The following is an 18,073-nucleotide window of genomic DNA, read 5'->3' as shown; positions in this document are numbered from 1 at the left end:
TTTTATAGGTTACCAGTTTAGAGTTACACAAGAAGTCTGACACTAGAATTATTGCTCTCCTCCTGATGTTTGTGGCAGTACCTCACGTTTGTGGTGTGATCACGTTTACATATGCGTGTGGGACCTATGTGTGCGTTAATCTTTGCGCGTGAGCACAGAGGGATGGGGGAGCTTTAAATTTTTATTTTAAATATTTATTTATTTATTTTTTACTCCTTGTACCTTTTTTTTTTTTTTCTGAGACATCTGGGGTCTATTAGACCCCAGATCTCTCCTTGCCCTTAAAAGGATCTGAGCAATCCAAGATCAGATGCTTTCACAAGGTTGCTGAACCCTTTACTAATCTAAAACTAAAATAATGGTGCAGCCATGCCCTTGTCTGCTTGGAAATACCTAATAATAACGAATAAAAAAAAAATCTAAAACAGTTTTGCCTTTTAGATACGTGAGAGGTATAGAGTGGCATATGTATTTCTAATTGAACATCATATTGTATGTTTAGCTATATTGCCATGGCATTCATATTATGGTTTTATTTTTTTGCATGGCTTATTTTCTTTAATCTTTTTGTATTTTCACCATCTAGCCACTACAGAGGATAGACAATGAGTTAGAGCTTCGAGGGGACCAACATCACATGGGCAATTTCCCATTCCACCACTCTCACCCTGTGCCTGCAATACCCCATTCTGCGCCCATGCATTACCTCTCCCATGATGCACTGCACCAGGAGTTATCCTTTCCAGTGGTAAGTGCACAGTCCTACACTTCTCCAGTTAAGTGTTTGGATATTACAGGTTAGAAATATCTACGTTTAAAAAGAAAATGAACTTGAACCTAGTATCCCCTTTTTTAGTTTATTTTATTTTTATTGTTGTCTTGTTTTGCTTATGGTTTTAAGTGATTTTTGTTTGTCAAGTATAATTGCGTTTTTACTTTTGCAAATTTGCAGCCATATGCCCATTTGATGCCACGGCGAATAAATGCCCAACGATATCGCCTGCAGCAACCACTTCCGCCTCCTGCACTGCCTCCTTCATATTATCCCAGCTTTCTCCCCTACTTTCTGTGAGTATTTCTTGCTGTAAATCCTGGGATCGCTATCACTATTATTTTTATTATTACATTTTTTTTTTTTATCTCTTAGATTTCCTTCATGCATTTGTCCCAGCAATATGCATGCTACTATACGTGTGTGTGTGTGTGTGTGTAATATAATATCAAAAAAAATATAATATTTATTTTCTTGCTTTTGTAAAAAAATACTAATTTAGTACAGTGTTTGAATCATCCCATTGTTCACATGCTTCTTTCAGTTCCATGCTTCCTGTATCTCCCACTTCTGTTGGCCCAGCAATTAGTTTGGATTTGGATGTGGACGATGTGGAAATGGAGAACTATGAGGTTGGTTTAACTTTGAATTCCTCTTATAATTTCTTTTTTTTCTTCCCCTTTTTTCATGACTGTTCTATAGCTTAAGTAGCTTAAGCTACTTATTTAGTAGCTTATAGCTGCAAAGTTGTGTTTTTACATTATGCTATCCTTCTAGTGGAGAAAATATAAGTTACTATATTGTTAGACATGCCTGATGTAATCCGTATTACGTTGGTGACGTTGTACCCAATTTCCTTATTGATCTAAAAATAGCCTGTTGAGCTCACTCAAACTGCAGCACATCCCAGCAGATTTTTGGCACCTGGCAGGCAATTCTGAGAACTGTCCATCATCCTGTAATTGCCAGGCCTTTAAGTGTGCACAGAGCCGTATTGCTTGGGTTACACTTTACACCTGGGATTGTGGCATTGAAGCTCAATGGTCTAAATGCTATCTGTACATGTCTGTTGTATTCCGTGGCTTCTCCTAGTGAGCCAGCCACCAACAAAGTGTGAAATGTATGTATTCAACTTGTCAGTGAGACATTTGACTTGCCTTATTCAGTTAATTTGATCTTTCCTTTTTAGGCATTGCTTAACTTAGCTGAACGCTTAGGAGAAGCAAAACCCCGTGGACTCACCAAAGCCAACATTGAGCAGCTTCCATCATACCGCTTCAACCTTGAGAGCCACCAGTCTGAACAGACATTGTGAGTATTGAGGGAGATCCCTCTACCTCCTGTTTTTATATGTTCACACTCCTATGGGCCTAAGCAATTTTATAAACCTGCTTTACTAAATAACACATACTTACCGTATTTATCGCCATATAACGCACTTTTTCCCCCTTAAAATGGGGGGGGGGGGTGAGAGAATCATGGGTGCGTGTTATACGCCGATCTGCGCTCTGTGGAGCGCCGCCGACATTTACCGAGCTGAGCCGAGTGTACTGTGTACTCGGCTCCGCTCTGTCACGCCCAGTCCCGCCTCCTAGCCTTTACGTCCCGCCATTGGCCCGGTGTTGTGTCCATCACAGGAGCCAGGACAAGGGGCGGGACGGGGGTGTTACTGCGAGCAGAGCCGAGTACCCTCGGCTCGGTCTTTGTCGGCGGCGGGAGGAGCCGAAGATCTCGGCGGCGGGAGGAGCCGAAGATGGCGGCGGTAAATTTTAAAACGAACCATACTGCAATTTTGTGGAAGGCTGCAGGGGGACAGTGGAGGGCTACATTGATGGGCATTTAAAATGTAAGGTTTTTTCCTTAAACTTCCCTCCTAAACTTTGGGTTGCGTGTTATACGCTGATAAATACGGTATTTTAATACACATATTTTAACAGTGTATTCTGTGAAATTAATATTCATAAGAAATTGTAGAGATTTTTCAGATGTATTTTCATAAGATATGTAAATGTACAATATATATGTGAAGTGCTGCGTAAATTGACAGCTCAATATAACTACCTGTAATAGTCACTTTTAAGTGAAATATTTAATAAATGGATATTATAATGATTGATTAAAATATACGAACTACGAATGGTATTGTAGAAAGAAACTTAACCTGGACCTACACTCACACTTGCAGTCCTACAGAACTCGGTAAAGAAAATATATGCAATTTTTGGTTACCAATATACTACATTAATCTATTAACTATATTAAAGATTATTTAAATGGAGACTTTGGTAGCAGCTAGCTCTAATGGCTGATACATAGTTTGGTGATGCTTCCAATGGCAGTGTTCTGTTTTTGTTCAGAGCACATTGCCGGGTGTATTTTCTCTTCCTTCCCCAAAAGCAAAGTGTCCACACTTCCTACTCCCCACACCCCACACCCCCCTCCTCCCCACACCCCACACCCCCCCTCCTCCCCACACCCCACACCCCCCCTCCTCCCTCCCCTCCCTCCCTCCCCTCCCTCCCTCCCCTCCCTCCCTCCTCCCTCCCCCTCCCTCCCTCCCTCCCCTCCCTCCCTCCCTCCCTCCCTCCCTCCCTCCCTCCCTCCCTCCCTCCCTCCCTCCCTCCCTCCCTCCCTCCCTCCCTCCCTCCCTCCCTCCCTCCCTCCCTCCCTCCCTCCTCCCTCCTCCTCCTCCTCCTCCTCCTCCTCCTCCTCCTTTTAACTTCCTGTTTAGTCAGATTGGAACATTTGAATTAATTTGTTTAGGCCATCTCTTCCTTGAGGGTAAAAAGCTATTTAAAAAGCATGACAGTTAGAACCTCCATTAGCATTTAAGCAAAGGAATCCTAAACTATTTCCTAAAACACCGGTAATCATGTGACTTCCAAATGGGAAGCTGTTTTCACAAAGTCCCTAACTATGTAGGCATAGGCACACCACTGTATCATAGTTTCAAAACACCTGAAAAAAAATAGTTTAAATCTGTGCACTTCAGCTATTTTCCACGTTTTGTGTGATGTTTCCAAAGAAAAGGATAAGGTCTCGTTCTCATGGTGCAGAGACATCAGTTTTTTCTGCAAGCATTCAGCAAGGGCACACAAAAACAATTGTTCTCTATGTGCCCTGTTCGCACCACAACACTGGTATCACGTGCAGATTTTTCTTATCGTACATCACGGGACACCGAGCCATAGTAGTTACTTTGTGGGGTTATAGGCCACTTTTAGGTTATGGACACTGGCATGCCCTAAGACAAAAAGTGCACTCCTATATAACTCCTCCCACTGCTGGGTGTCTAAGGTGTTGGTCACGAGTGAAGGTGTGCTGTGCTGAACTACACTGGATCTATCCTTGCTGGGGCAAGCCATGCAGACCGGATCCATTCAAAGTGTCTTTGTGACCGAATTGAATGGTACCCAGGTCTCGTATCCGAATAAACAAGGTTTTGCCTGTAATGCTTCTCTTTTTAGAGAGCTGGACCCCGTGATCCAGTACTTTTTGATATTAAGGCCATAAAGTTTTATTGGCGGAGATGCTAATACAGGTCCAGGATTGTGGGTTTCCTCGAGGATCCCCAGTGCTCCTGAAGGTTTAACAGAACCCACCGTTAAGGGTGAAGATTGGGTCTGTTGATTTACCACAGAAACCAGCGGGAAAGGTAAGTGGAGTTTTCCAAGAAATTTTTTCAATTTTCTTATGAATGTCTCCTTTAAATTTAGTAAGTGTTGTCATGCCTATGTGTCACCACTGGGGGCTGTATAGAGCACTTGCGTCTCATGCTTCTCAAAGAGCCACGTTGTATCCAGGAAGCAGCAGGTTTTCTTTCTCCTCCGGCCAGCAACAAGACCTCCAGGGGGGTTCCCTCTCCCCACCAGATGCCCCAATGTGTGTTTTTTGTTTTTGTTTTTTCTTCCATCCTTTTTGGGGAAAGAGTGTTAAAAAAACAAAAACAAAAAAACTGAGTTAACGCCAACTTGTCTGTCTAAGTTTAAACCCAATTATAGCTCGGCATGCCCCAAGTCTGGAGACCCCCAGGGTACTTTCTACCACTTGCTATGGTCCTGCCAGAAACTTCAAGACTACTGGTCCCAGGTAGTTATATTTCTCCACGACCGCATGAGCTTTTCCCTATCCTTGTGCCCCCGCCAGTGTCTACTAGGTAACATCTCTCTCCCTGAAGAGGAGAAATATCTCTGCATATTTCTACAAGGAATTTTCTTTTTAGCCAGAATGCAAATCGCCCGCACCTGGATTAAAACTACTCCAACTATTCAGCGGTGGATGGGAGCGGTTAGCTCCACACTCCCCTATAAAAAGATGCTGTATGTACATAGAGGGTGCCCAGCCAAGTTCAACAAAATATGGGATAGGTGGATGGAGGATGTGTCCACATGCACTGACCAATCCCAAATAACAGCTGAGACATAATAATAGTGTCCAGTATAAACTAAAGGCCTGATGTTACCCTTTAGTCCTAAGGCCCATAAGCTGCAATGTATAATACCCGTCATCTGCTGTATTCCATATAGATATAGATATATAGATATAGATATATAGATATAGATAGATATATATATATATATATATATATATATATATACACACACAGGAATATCACTCCTTTGGATGGTCTAATTGCTACAGGCACCTGATTATCTGAGATATCCTGATTGCTTTGTATAGAAATGCAGAATACCCAATGGTAATTTTATGTCAAATGTGATATCCTTTTGTTTAGTGCACGTTGCACTTGGTTCTTGCCTATGTATCCTGTTATTTTTTTTCTGATGCCCAATAAACGTCTTTTTTGATTTAAAAAGAGTATCGGAGTTGGTTGCTCTTTCTTGTTAAGAGCCATAGTTGATTATTCTTAAGGCTAAGATTGTATTACGACCTCGTCCTAATTTCCTACCGAAGGTAGTGTCAGATTTTCATTTAAACCAAGATATTGTTCTGCCTTCATTTTTTCCAGAACCTTGTTCTGTGGAAGAAAAGCCACTACATTCTCTTGATGTGGTGAGAGCGGTCAAGGTCTATTTGAAAGTGACCACTCGGATTCATAAAACAGATATTTTGTTTGTTTTGCCAGATGGTCCTAAAAGTGGACAGGCAGCATAGAAATCTATTATTTCTAAATGGATTCATCAAGTTATGATTGTTCAAGCTTATGGTTTAAAGAGGTAAATTTGTCCTTTTCATATTAAAGCGCACTCCACCAGGGTTGTTAGTGCTTCTTGGGCAGTGCATCACTAAGCCTCCATGGCTCAGATCTGTAAGGCCGCAACTTGGTCTTCAATCCATACATTTACCAGATTCTATCAAGTAGATGTAAAAGGTCATGAGGATATCGCCTTTGGCCTGCAGTGTACTGCAGGCTGCAGTATAAGTGGGAGGGGTTGTATAGGGAGTGCACTTTTTGTCTTGGGGCGTGCCATTATCCATCACCTAAAGGTGGCCTATGACCCCACATAGTAACTACTATGGCTCTGTGTCTTGTGATGTACTTCAAAGAAGGATTTTACAGGTAAGCTGTTATATAAATCCTATTTTTCTTCTCAGGAATCTATAACATGTATGCAGTTTTCTGCGTGGAAAAAAGACATGACATTAACACTGTGGTGTGAATAGGGCACGTAACTGACGTGCTTGAAAACTTATGTAAACTCATGTCTCTGCAAGTGAAATCTGCAGTTTTCTTATCGGTTTTCATGCACATATGGTGTAAACAAGCACTTAAAGTTTTATGAATGGAGCTTTATTTTTTTAACAAAAGCAAACTTCACACGATGGTGCAGAGACGTCCGTTTTTCTGCATGGGCTCAAAAAACCTCCCCAAAAAAATGGTTCTCTTTGTGCCCCGTTCACACCACAGCGTGCAGATCTTTTTCCGTGCAGGAATTTGCAACGTGTATGTAAAACTCGCATGACCTCAACTTTGGTGTGACTAGGGCACATAACTGACACGCATGAAAACTGAGTTAAACTGATGTCTCTGTAAGTGAAATCTGCACACTTTTCCATTCAGTTCCTATCTGTTTTCATGCATGTATGGTGTGAATGGCCCATGTGATTTGTAATGTTCAAAGTTTATTGGGATATGCTGAAAACAACTGCCACTTTTTAAACATAAAGCAATTTTTTTTTTTCTTCAGTAAAGCATGCCTACAACCTCCTAATCATTAATACATTACACTTACAGATTGGCAGTTTTGTAAGTAAATCTGTTGATCTCTTACAGGTGCGTGGTGTGCTTTAGTGACTTTGAAAGTCGGCAGCTTCTTAGAGTGTTACCTTGTAACCATGAGTTCCATGCAAAATGTGTTGATAAGTGGCTCAAGGTATGTTGCTGTACACTTCTTCTTTTTTTTTTTTTCTCCATATCGTGTATGTAATTTAGCCAGACTAGAATTTTTCAGCACTTGCCTTAATTTTGTGTCTGTCGATATCATGTGTTTATGCTGCATTTATTCAGTAATTTTTAAGCCTCATAACCACCTTTCAACACCTGCCATGAATACAACAGTGGGCACCACACAGTGCAGTACACACCGGTGCGTTGTGTTAAAAATTAAGCAGCATGTTGCTTTCATTAGGCATGGACACTTGGCAGCCATCTCCATTGATTTCAATGGTATTTTCTCTGTAACTGCACCTATAGCATTTATGGCGTGTTAGTGAAGCGTTTATAAAGTGTTAGTTGGGCAATGGTGGAGAGACAGTGGTGGTTCCTGTATCCCAGAATGCACTGGGAAATAACAGAACCTGGACAGAGCAGATCCAGACACTTCCTATTTTTACAAACCAGCCATTAACACCATTTGCTTCTGTGTGCAGGCAGAAGCATCAAGCATGCAATGGTGCCAGGCAGGAGCAGAGGCATTGCATATTTTTGCCAGGGGCAAAGCTTTTTGTTTCAGAAAGGAAAGAAACCAAGCCAAGTGTCAAGAGATCAAAGTATACAAATCCATGTTGCAGAGAATTCCCAAAAATGTCTATCACAGCACCACCTAAAACATGCCTCAAAGTAGAGCATTTTCTCAACATCCTTTTCCCTTTAACCACTTCAGCCTCGGTAGAATTTACGGCCTTCCTGACCAGTCAATTTTTTTTGCGATACTACACTGCGTTGCTTTAACTGACAATTACGCGGTTGTGCGTTGCTGTACCCAAACAAAATTTATGTGCTTTTTTTTTTCCCCCACAAATATAGGGAAGAGGTTTTTGTTTTTTTTTTGGTGGCATTTGATCATCTCTTTTGAAATTTTGAAAAAAAACACTAGCTCTTACTTTTTTGCTATAATAATAAATATCCCACTTTTTTAGGCCGTTATGTATTCTACATATTTTTGGTTGAAGTATGGTTAAAGTATTGCTAAACCCAGAGCCCTGCATTCACTATATCTGGTTTCCCACAGTACACAGAACATGAAAATGCAATCGTTTTAGCAAATATAAACTGCTAAATACCTTTTCTCATTAGCAGTTTATAGCCGTCTTTTGTCTGGTTAAAGCTTGTAGGAGGAGTCTTCATTCTCCCCTGACTGTCCTATGAGGCTGCAGGACCCCTGACTCTTTCTGGACAGCTCTAAAGGGCCCTGTGCTGATAAAAAATTTATTTCCAAGAAGAAAAAAAAACTCTAGAAATACACACCAAACTGAGCATGTGCAGCTTGCCCTCAAAGCTCTGTTTGATCAGGAGATGGTTTGGGGACTGTGGAAGGAGAGGGTCAGAGAAGGCAGGATCAAAACAGTCTTTGCACAATGCAGAGGATTAACTCCTTAGGTTCCACAGTGAGTATAACAAGCATGCCTTACTGCATATACAGACTGATTTTATTGTTGTAGGTTTAGTAACCTTTTATTAACTTGCCCCTAGAAAAGCAACAATTTCATGAACATTTAGCTAGCGAGTTTTTTTCAAAGCAACAGAAACGCATCATAAATGCTATAGGCATGTTAATGAGCATTACTTCATTGTTTATAATCAACAAACATGTGAATGAGCCCTTACTAAGGAGGTAAGTGAGAGCTTAAAGTGCCAAACACTGGTATTCCCATGCAGAGGGTGAAATATGATCTACAGAGATACCAGATAAGTTTTCTTTTCACTCCAACCTTCTCTCTGAGGTTTATTTTTTGATACAACAGCTTCTCTAAATGCAAATTTTTTTTTATTTTTTATTTTTTTTAATGGTTGAACTAGATGGTCTTGTGTCTTTTATTTTTTTTCAACCTAACTATGCAAGTTTCTGTCAAGGGTTGCTTCTTCTTCCCAGGAACACTTATCAGGGGAAGGCAACCTCAGCCCTCCAGCTATGGTGAAACTACAAATCCCATCATGTCTCTGCCTCTAGGTGTCATACCTGTGAATGTTGGGGTCTTGCAGTGTCTCATGGAACTTGTAGTTTCAAAACGGCTGGAGGACCAAGGTTGCCTACTCCTGACTTCAATGATACCATGGAGCCTTTTATTAAAAAAATAAAAATTGTGCAAGGTCCATAAACACAATGTGACAGGACTCCAGGTACTCTCAAATGTTTCGAATTGGGTGTAGGCTAATGCCTACCCACATCCTTTGCAATAGTATGCCTGACCGATCCAGGTTAAAAGATTTTGATTTCTTGTAAATTAATGTTGGGGTTTGGTAGTGTGTATATTGTTGACTTTTTTTATTTTTTTTTTTCTTTTTATTCTTTAGTCCAACCGCACATGTCCCATCTGCCGGGCTGATGCCTCTGAAGCTCACAGAGATGGGGAGTGAGGACAGGAATTTTCCCTCTCACCTCCTGCCAGTGCACAAACCCAGAGGGATCAACATAAAGTAAACCAGCCTCCTTGCCTGTCTCGGATGCTTCAGCTTCCCCCTCCACTTGCACTTGTCCTAGCGGCTAGGACACAGCAGCTTTGAATCTGGAGGTGGTGTCGAGTCATACATTCCACTGTCTCCATCCTAGTACCTCTACACCCCAGTACTTCCCAGCTGAGCTCCTACATTATGTATTGTAGTTGTGGGACTTGGGAGGGATTTGAGGTGTGTTGGAGATGAATTGGGTTGTACATTGGAGAGTAACTTTTTCTCCCTTCCTCCAATGTGAGTAGCTGAGGCTAACAGGTTAAAAAAATACAAATAAAAAAGACCTGGATCTTTAAGGCCAGTGCTGACCCCCGAACGGGAATTTGAGGCATTACCAGGGGCTCCCTGTCTGCAAAATTCTTCTGTTAGTCCCTTAGTTAAGGGGGATGTCACAGCTGCTTATTTAAATATGTTTGCACTGAAGCCCTAGAGGGCGGTTTTGTTATTTTCTTTTAATTCTGTGGACCAGCATTTTATGTTCTATTACTTGATGCCATGAGAACTAATCACATTCAGAGAAGGTTGTAAAATCAGTTTGGCCTTTTTAAACTTTCTATTAGTATTGTTCCGTAATCTGTTTTTAATCTTGTCTCCAGCTTTGTTCAAACGTGTGTGGTTTTAGCAATCCATTCCAGTCTACCTGAGAGCAATGAAATGGTGTGATTTGAAACAAGCATGATTTACAGTAACGCAATAGATGTTTTTTGTGACCCAGTGAGAAATCTCAACCTTTGCTCTGCTTTAGATCAGTAATTTTTTTTTTTTTAATGGAGCAGAGGTGAAAACTAGGAAGGCATCACAGTTTGTCTCTGCTAAATAACAGATAAAAGAAGATGAGGGCTCTTCGCAGTTTTTTGATCACCAGCTAACCCTTTCTTTACCTCTACTAACGAGTCACTACTGCCATGTGCCATTTCATGTAATGCAAGTAATTATTGCTAATGCAGTTGTGTTGCAGGAATCTCTGCTCTAGCAATATCCTTGGTTAGATAGTTTTAGACTAGCTGTCTAGCAGATGTTGTATTGGCCAGTCTAGTGGTGCAGGAGCTGTTTGCCTGTGTTCCTTCTCCTGTCTTCTGCTAGCAGAAGCCCTGGTAATGCCTCCATAGTGTGTGTTAGGCAGCAGATCACACAGTTGCAGGCTGGTGTGACGCCACAGGGTCAAATCTGTTGCACGCCAAGCTATGTTCTAGTGATTGCACTCGGCACCCGCAGTTTCCCCATTCAAGCTTCCCTGTGAGCAAACGAACACGGGGTCACCTGTGGGCAAGCGGCTGCCTTATTTAATGATTTGTATCCGTTTTTAGTTCAAGTTTGCATGATAGAACAGCAATGAAAACAAGAAGAGCCAACCAATCATTTTCGATCTGTGTGCGCGTTTTAATGGTCGGACAGAAAGAGTCTGTCTAAATGTTTCACAATATGCATGTCTGAGCAGCTTGGAATATGGTATCTGCTAACCCTTGGCCGTCTGTGGAGTGACGTGAGGGGGGTGGGTGGGACTGGGATAAGCATTATATAGGGGTATGTATCATGCTGAGCTGATTCCTGCTGTGCACTTGTTCACAAGCAGAAGGCACCTGAACTATTTTTTGGGATTTTGTTTTTGTTTTTTTATTTTGTTGCCTGTAATGGTCACACTCGGGCAGGGATTGTGTGCGATGGGGTGTTCTTAGACCAAATGTAATGTAATTCAGCAAAAAGAGTGGCCCATAGCACATTACAGTGGGTAACTGCTGGACATTTCACAGTGACTATGTAAACCAGTTCAACATAGTCATTCTTGCATTCACCACTGTGTAGCCCTACCCAACTCTGAGCCATAAAACAGAAAGGATGTTAAGTATTTCTACAACCAAAATGTTTATTTTTCTGTTTTTTGGGTGGTAAAGTGGTCATTTCAGTCACCAGTCGAGTTTCTGCAGCACATTGAGTGCTTTTCTAAAACTTACTGTTTTAGCCTCACCCAAAACTGAAATGCAAAACTATGTAACTTAAACAAGAAAAAAAAGCTGGTGAGCAGTATAAACTGCTAAACATGACCAGCTTTCAGAACACCAACCTGTTCAGATCTGGTAAGATTTCAGCACTTCTGACAAAGTTCAAATTTACCTGCTCCCTCCTGCCTTGTACCTCCCTATTAGCCAGAGAGGCAATCTATACAGCTGTTGGCCCATAATTATGATAGAGGGGCAGGAGAGAGTGTGCAAGCTCTCACACATGAGATCTACAACATGGTATTCGGGCAGAATGGGGCAACTGAAGGCTACCACAAGTGTATGCACCTATAGGTACCTGCACTTTATACTTACCAGCTGATTTTTGCTTGTTGAAGTGATAGAATCACTCACATGAACTCAATTATGGCCCACATAAGGGCGCTTTCATAATGATGAGGCGTGCTTTTCCCGCACGGCGGATGCAGCGCAATATACCTCTGTTTTTGTTGCAGGTTAGCAGTGTTTTGCCATAGACATCTATGCTTTCAGAACGCATCAAAACCGCAGGATATAATGGAATTCTATGGCAAAGCACAGCTAACCTGCACTGCTTGAAGTGATTAGAATCATTCAAATGAACCCAATAATGGCCCACATAAGGGAGTTTTGACACTACTGAGGTGCAGTTTTCCAGCACTGCGGGCATACTGCACTGCACCTGTGGTATGGAAAACCGCACTGCATCGGCGTAAAAGCTCCCTAAATATATCAAGAGTAATTTAATTGTAGTGTTCATGGCAATTGAAGGGAAGTTTCCAAAAATTGTAAATACAATGGTTGGTGCTCCTTCAGCCACATTGTAAAAAAAAAAAAAATAGGATCACCACCTTGCTTACTTGGCATACTGGTTGCTGTAGGCAAAACCATTTTTATTTTCAGTAAAGCCCCCCCCCCCCCCCTTCCCTTTTTTTTTTTTTTTTTTTTTTTTTTTTTTTATAATATTTTCCAGGACCCATCTAAAGTAGTAGGAATAGTGACACCATTCTTGCAGTTACATCTCAGAGGGTTTGTTACCATTCAGCTGTACACGTCTTCCTTTCCACCATCCCCTTCGCTGTTCTCACTGTTGGAAGGTTTCAGGACAATTTGTATAGTTTGATAAATACTGATGCACTGAGCTGTATTTACATATTCTGCATGATGGATAAACAAGAAAATGTTTAAATAATACACAAATTACAAAGCACTGAACACTCATCTGTCATCCTCACCCTTGTATCAATCATCTAAATATGGTCCACACCTCACCCTAAGCCAAGCTTAGCCTATCACTTGTTGATCATACAGGTGATGGCTTCAGATGAACCAGTCTTTTTTATTTTTTTTCTGCATATTGGCAGCCCATGGAGATTAAAGCCATATGCTAATGGTGAGAACAGTGGAGAATGTAAACTGTTCCATATGCTGGAGCGTGATTGTATTTTTACCGTTTTCTTTCCCCTCAAAAGCAAGTCAGATTTGTAGAACTGCCACAGTGGGGCTTATGGAAAAGAGGCAGCAGCAACTGCAGCAGAAACCACATCAAGCCCTAGTTTTACAGCACACAAGTTACCAAAGGTCTTACTGTATATATCTATCAACACTTCAGAATCCTGTTAGCAGACTTACACAAGACAACAGCAGTATCTGCTGCATATCCGTTAGAAGTTCATCAACTGCTGGGGAAGTGCTCAGTCCTGTTGTAGAAGGCCTTCCCCAGTCCAGTCGCTAAAGGGGTTATTCCTTCATCTGCCCTCTGCTCCACTGTATAAAATGCATAGTTCTTCCACTAATCTTAGTTGGAACTCCACAACCATAGAAACCATAATTTGAGTGCTGTCTGAGCTGTAGCACTTGGCTCCTCATTATCATTTTGCTAGAAGTACAACCCATTGGTTTAGGATGTCTGTGATTGCAGATGTGTGTGTGTATATATACATATATATACACACACATTTTTAATTTGTCATTACTTTCAAGCACCCCTATGGTGGGATATAGTGGATTGTTTACTGTATCATCCTAACCTCCTGGACCCCTACTCACATTGGGCTGATTGTTCATTTAGTCCCTTCCACTAACATTCCTGCCCCCTTCCCCCAGAGTTGTGGCTTCCCTTACTCAGGGTCCCGGAGGTGTCTTCTGTGTTAGAACTGTATATCTATATGTTGGTATAAGCATATAGATATATCTCTATATATAAACTTTATTTTTGCTTTTGGTACTTGCACATTTACTGGTTACCTCATTTCCCATGTATGTATTTGAAAAAATGCTAATATATAGAAATGGTTCTTGAAGCTATCAGAGTGTGTTTTCTTTTTCCTCCATTCCATTGGAATAATATTGGTTTGTAGCATTTAACATTTAACTAGTAATATTGTATTATATATATATGTGTATACTGATTGAAATTTTTAACAGATTTGTACTTTTTTTAAAATGAAAGTTGCTAGTTTTGCTTGACCTGGTAGTGCAATCATTTATTTTTTTTAATGTTGTGGCTGAATTGAGAGGGTTCACTAATAAATGTACAAGGACAATAGTGGCATGTCTTGTGTTTTTTTTTTTCTTTTTTTTTTTCTTTCCATCTTGCAGTGTTCAGCTGGCCATGGCCATTAGGTAGCAGACAGAAATGCGGGATGATGCAACTGCTATATTTGTATAATGTGCAAAACTCCTGTAGGCCGCAGTTTATCGTGGAGATTCTTAAACGGTCAGGTTGTACAGGACATTTCCGACACTGACAAATGTCAAGCTAGCTCCATATAACCCAAACTCTAACCATCATAACTTGTTTTTTTTTTTCTAGAGTTCTAGTAGGTTAAATAGGAAAAGTATCCTGCACACAGCTAGCACATTAGTTCCATTGCTTTGTGAACGCAGGCATAAAGGTTAACAGATACGGCTAAGCAGTCTTAATCATAGCCGACTACAACATAGTAACAAAGCATCAAATGGAAGAAAGAAATTAGATGTCTTTACTTCAGCTCTGCTGAAAAAAGTGTAACTGTTGTTGTCCTTTGTAATTCCTATTATAAATGTATTTTTTCTTCAATCAAAATATCTACTGCACAAAGATGTTTTCTTCCGTTGGGTCAATCGGTACTTCAGAATCGCAGCTGGACTAGGCCCTGCACAACAGCGATCCTGATAATCAGCATGACCTTAGCATCAGCTTTAAAGGCCATACCCTGACTGTTGAACTAGAAGATGGTTGAAATGTAACCATCAGGCACTGGGCTCTGCATTGTGTCTTTTTCCAGACCCTTCTGTACTGTTGGCTACAGAGTGCTTTTCAAGTCCAGAACCATGGTGTGACCCAGTCTCAAGACTCACTTTGTGGGTAAGGCTGGTTGGGCTGAAGACTCACTAATTCCATGAATCTTTCTGTGTTGTTCCATTGACCGCCTACAGTGACTTGCTTACCTCTAACCACCTACAACCCTCAATAGCACCAGCTTCTTGGGTTTGTGGGGAGCAGGCACGGTAACCTAGACCCAGGGAATCCTATTATAGGGTCATCCTCATCTAAATCATCTTCAAGACCCCTTCTATCCACAATGATTTTGTCAGTTTGTGCACAATTACTGGAACAATCTGCCTGAAGAAGCTCTAAGCGCTGGCAGAGTATACCTGACCCCTCTAGGCCTCCAAGGGATTGTTTCAAATCTAACTGATGCAGTATTAATCACCCTGCCCCTACAGGATCAGCATTCGATTTCAGGCATAGGTCCTTTTTAGAGCTTTTATGGCAGCAAAGACCTTCCCACTATAACTGGTATTTAAAGTGTCATTAAACCCAAACACTGTATCTGTTTCTGTCTTAAAAATAGTATGTGTTAAACCAGTGTACAGAAACTTATAACCGTAAATGGTTTCCCTATTAGTAAATACCTGGTTGATCCTGCCATTTCCATGGGCTCCTTTTACTGTGTGTGTCAACCTATAGCAATCTATCCTCTGGATGCTACCTTGCCACACTCATTGCACATGCCCAGCCAGCTACCTTGTAAAGGCCCTTCATGTCATTTTTTCTGGAATGAAATACCCCCTAAGTGGGACTTTGGCAACAACACAGAAAAGTATGTAAAATTGGTTGTTATAAAATGGGAGATAAAAAATCACTCACATATGATTGATAAAACACAGATAGTTAACAAAAAACATATTTCTCTATCATTCATTGACAGACACAGCAGCTCTTCTTGACCTTAGGGTTATATAGCCCCTTAAGGAGAGGACTAGGCAGAAAGTGTTTAAAAACTGCAACACTTGCACAGTACCGCCCAGGGGGCGGTCCTACTGGCTATAACCCCTCACTGCATCCAGCAGCTTAGTTTTCTTTTCTGCCTAATATAGAAGGACCTGGCTCCCAATGGGACCATTGGTCCTGGGAATTTTTTTCTTTTTTCTGCATTTTTGATTCATGTGATCATCAATCAAAAGCCAGGCTGCGTGACAGGCTGGATAATGTAGATCCTTGTAGTCTCTGGAATGCGTCCAGCAGTTCCTGCAGTTGGGGTAAGTATGGTTCCACCTGTCTCGGCAGCATGGAGCAGCTAGGCATTCCCTTTGAATAGGGGGTCTCTTACTCTCCCTTTCTTCTCTCCCTGTCACTTCCCTCCTCCCCATGCTATGGGCCGCTGTTTGACTGGGCACATGGGGCTGCGGTGCAGGTACCTGGCCAGGGGTCCTCTGGGTCCTGGCAGGGGGCTGCGCTAGGTGTTGGGTGTCCGGTCATCCTCTTCCCTTTTTCTGGATGTCTGTGCTGTGTGAGCCATGTAGGGAGGCCATTTTCCTGGGGCCGTGGCCATTTTGTGGTAGCCACAGCCAGTTTTTTTGCCTTCAGCCATTTTTTAGTAGTTAGGGGGCCATTTTCTTAGCGCTCTCAGACTTTTTTTTTGCTGAGGCGGCTGGCGCCCATTTTCTAGTAGCCTCAGGTGCTTTTGCCTCTAGCACTGGGTGCTTGTTTCCTTATAGAACAGCGAGCTTCCACACAGACAGCTCGTGGGTGGCACAGGGGAGAGCGGACAGCAGCAGCACAGTACCTGGGTCAGGGTGGTGAGTCCTGCGGGGGGCCGCTCTGTCTGTACAGCTAGGAGGGTGGATTTTTGTGTGACTTGCCTTAGGTCCCTAAGTGGTGACAGGCGAGTGTGGGTCAGCATGGCTTTAGAAGCTGGTGCTTCTTCCCCAGACGTCCCTGTAATTGCAACTGGTTCCCCTGCGCCTGCGGTACCTATGGACACTGTCGGCAGTCCTGGAGGCCTTTGTTGCCAGGGTGGAAGTGACGTGCGGGAGCAAGGGGGGGTAAGAAAATCTCCCTTCCCCCACCGTCTTCTGGGGAAAGTTCTGATTCAGACTCGGGTCCCGCTTGGAAGGCGGCCCCTGTTCTGATGCATCGGAGGATGCGGACTAGGACAGTGAGGGTGACTCAGTGTCTGGGTCAGCGCAGGAAAAGGCATTTGTAGGAGCACTTATTACAGCAGTGCAGGATACCCTAGAAATGGAGGATATGGCGCGGGCATCTACAGAGGTGTCAGTCCCTTTCGGGTCCCACAAGCCGGCCTGCACGCATAAGATGTTTCCTTGCCTAACTTATTTTGATAAGTTTATGAGGAATGGGAAAAACCGAAGTGGGGCTTTTCAGTCCCGAAACGCATGGCGGTGCATTACCCCTTTGAGGAGCGTTTCCTGAAGAAATCGACATCTCGGATTGTTGACTCCCCAGTATCCGGGTTAAATAAAGTAACCACGATTCTGGTGAAAGGGACTTCTGCTTTCAAGGACCCTGCCAACAGAAGGGCCGAGGCGGTTGCCCGGTCCATGTTTACTGTGATGGGGTCAGCATTGTGGCCAGTGTTAGCCACAACCCTGATATCGCAGACGCTGACTGAATGGGCTAAATTGTTGCACCATGAATTTGAGAAGCAACAGGCTTCCCCAGTCTGCATGGAACTGGCAGAGCAGTTGGTGCAGGGCCTTAAGTATGTGTCTGATGCGGCCTTAGATAGGGCCCCCTTGCTCTCTAGAGCCTCGGTATCAGCAGTAGTGCTACGTCGCCTGATTTGGCTGAAATGCTGGTCTGTGGATCGGGCATCTAAGGACGCACTGGTGGACTTGCCCTTCCAGGGAGAAAAAATTTGGAGCCTCGCTGGATGACATTATTAATAATGTTGGGGTAAGAGTACATTGCTCCCACAGTCCAGGAAAGGTAAGGAGCCACGCCGTAGGCAAGGGCCCTCCTTTTCCACTCAGAAGGCCTTCAACAGCTTTGTGAAAGTACAAAGGTTCAGGATGGAATCAGTTCGCTCAGTGGTCGCTGCACTCCATTAGGGGGATTTTCTGGCATCCCTGGACATCATCACATACTTGCATGTCCCCATATGCATCAAGCATCAGAGGTTTCTGTGATTTGCGGTTGGGGACGAGCACTACCAATTTGTAGCTCTCCCTTTTTTGGTCTGGCAT

The 18,073-nt window shown here is 42.5% G+C and overlaps 1 protein-coding gene across 1 annotated transcript in view; it reads left to right on the top strand.

Annotated features, from left to right (window-relative positions):
* RNF44 (ring finger protein 44) overlaps window positions 1–11,671 on the top strand; it is an 83,711-nt gene extending 72,040 nt beyond the window's left edge. Inside the window, exons 6-11 of the mRNA XM_077472398.1 lie at window positions 587–748; window positions 953–1,068; window positions 1,317–1,404; window positions 1,962–2,083; window positions 7,008–7,107; window positions 9,468–11,671. Of these exons, the coding sequence (XP_077328524.1) occupies window positions 587–748; window positions 953–1,068; window positions 1,317–1,404; window positions 1,962–2,083; window positions 7,008–7,107; window positions 9,468–9,530 (651 nt within the window). The 3' untranslated portion in view covers window positions 9,531–11,671. The remainder of the gene's footprint in view (window positions 1–586; window positions 749–952; window positions 1,069–1,316; window positions 1,405–1,961; window positions 2,084–7,007; window positions 7,108–9,467) is intronic.
* The last annotated feature ends 6,402 nt before the right edge of the window (window positions 11,672–18,073 follow it).

This window comes from Lithobates pipiens, unplaced genomic scaffold (assembly GCF_037356315.1).
Source record: "Lithobates pipiens isolate NorthernLeopardFrog02 unplaced genomic scaffold, aLitPip1_a1.2 Scaffold_8, whole genome shotgun sequence".
NCBI lineage: Eukaryota > Metazoa > Chordata > Amphibia > Anura > Ranidae > Lithobates > Lithobates pipiens.
This window is presented reverse-complemented; position numbering and strand designations above follow the sequence as displayed.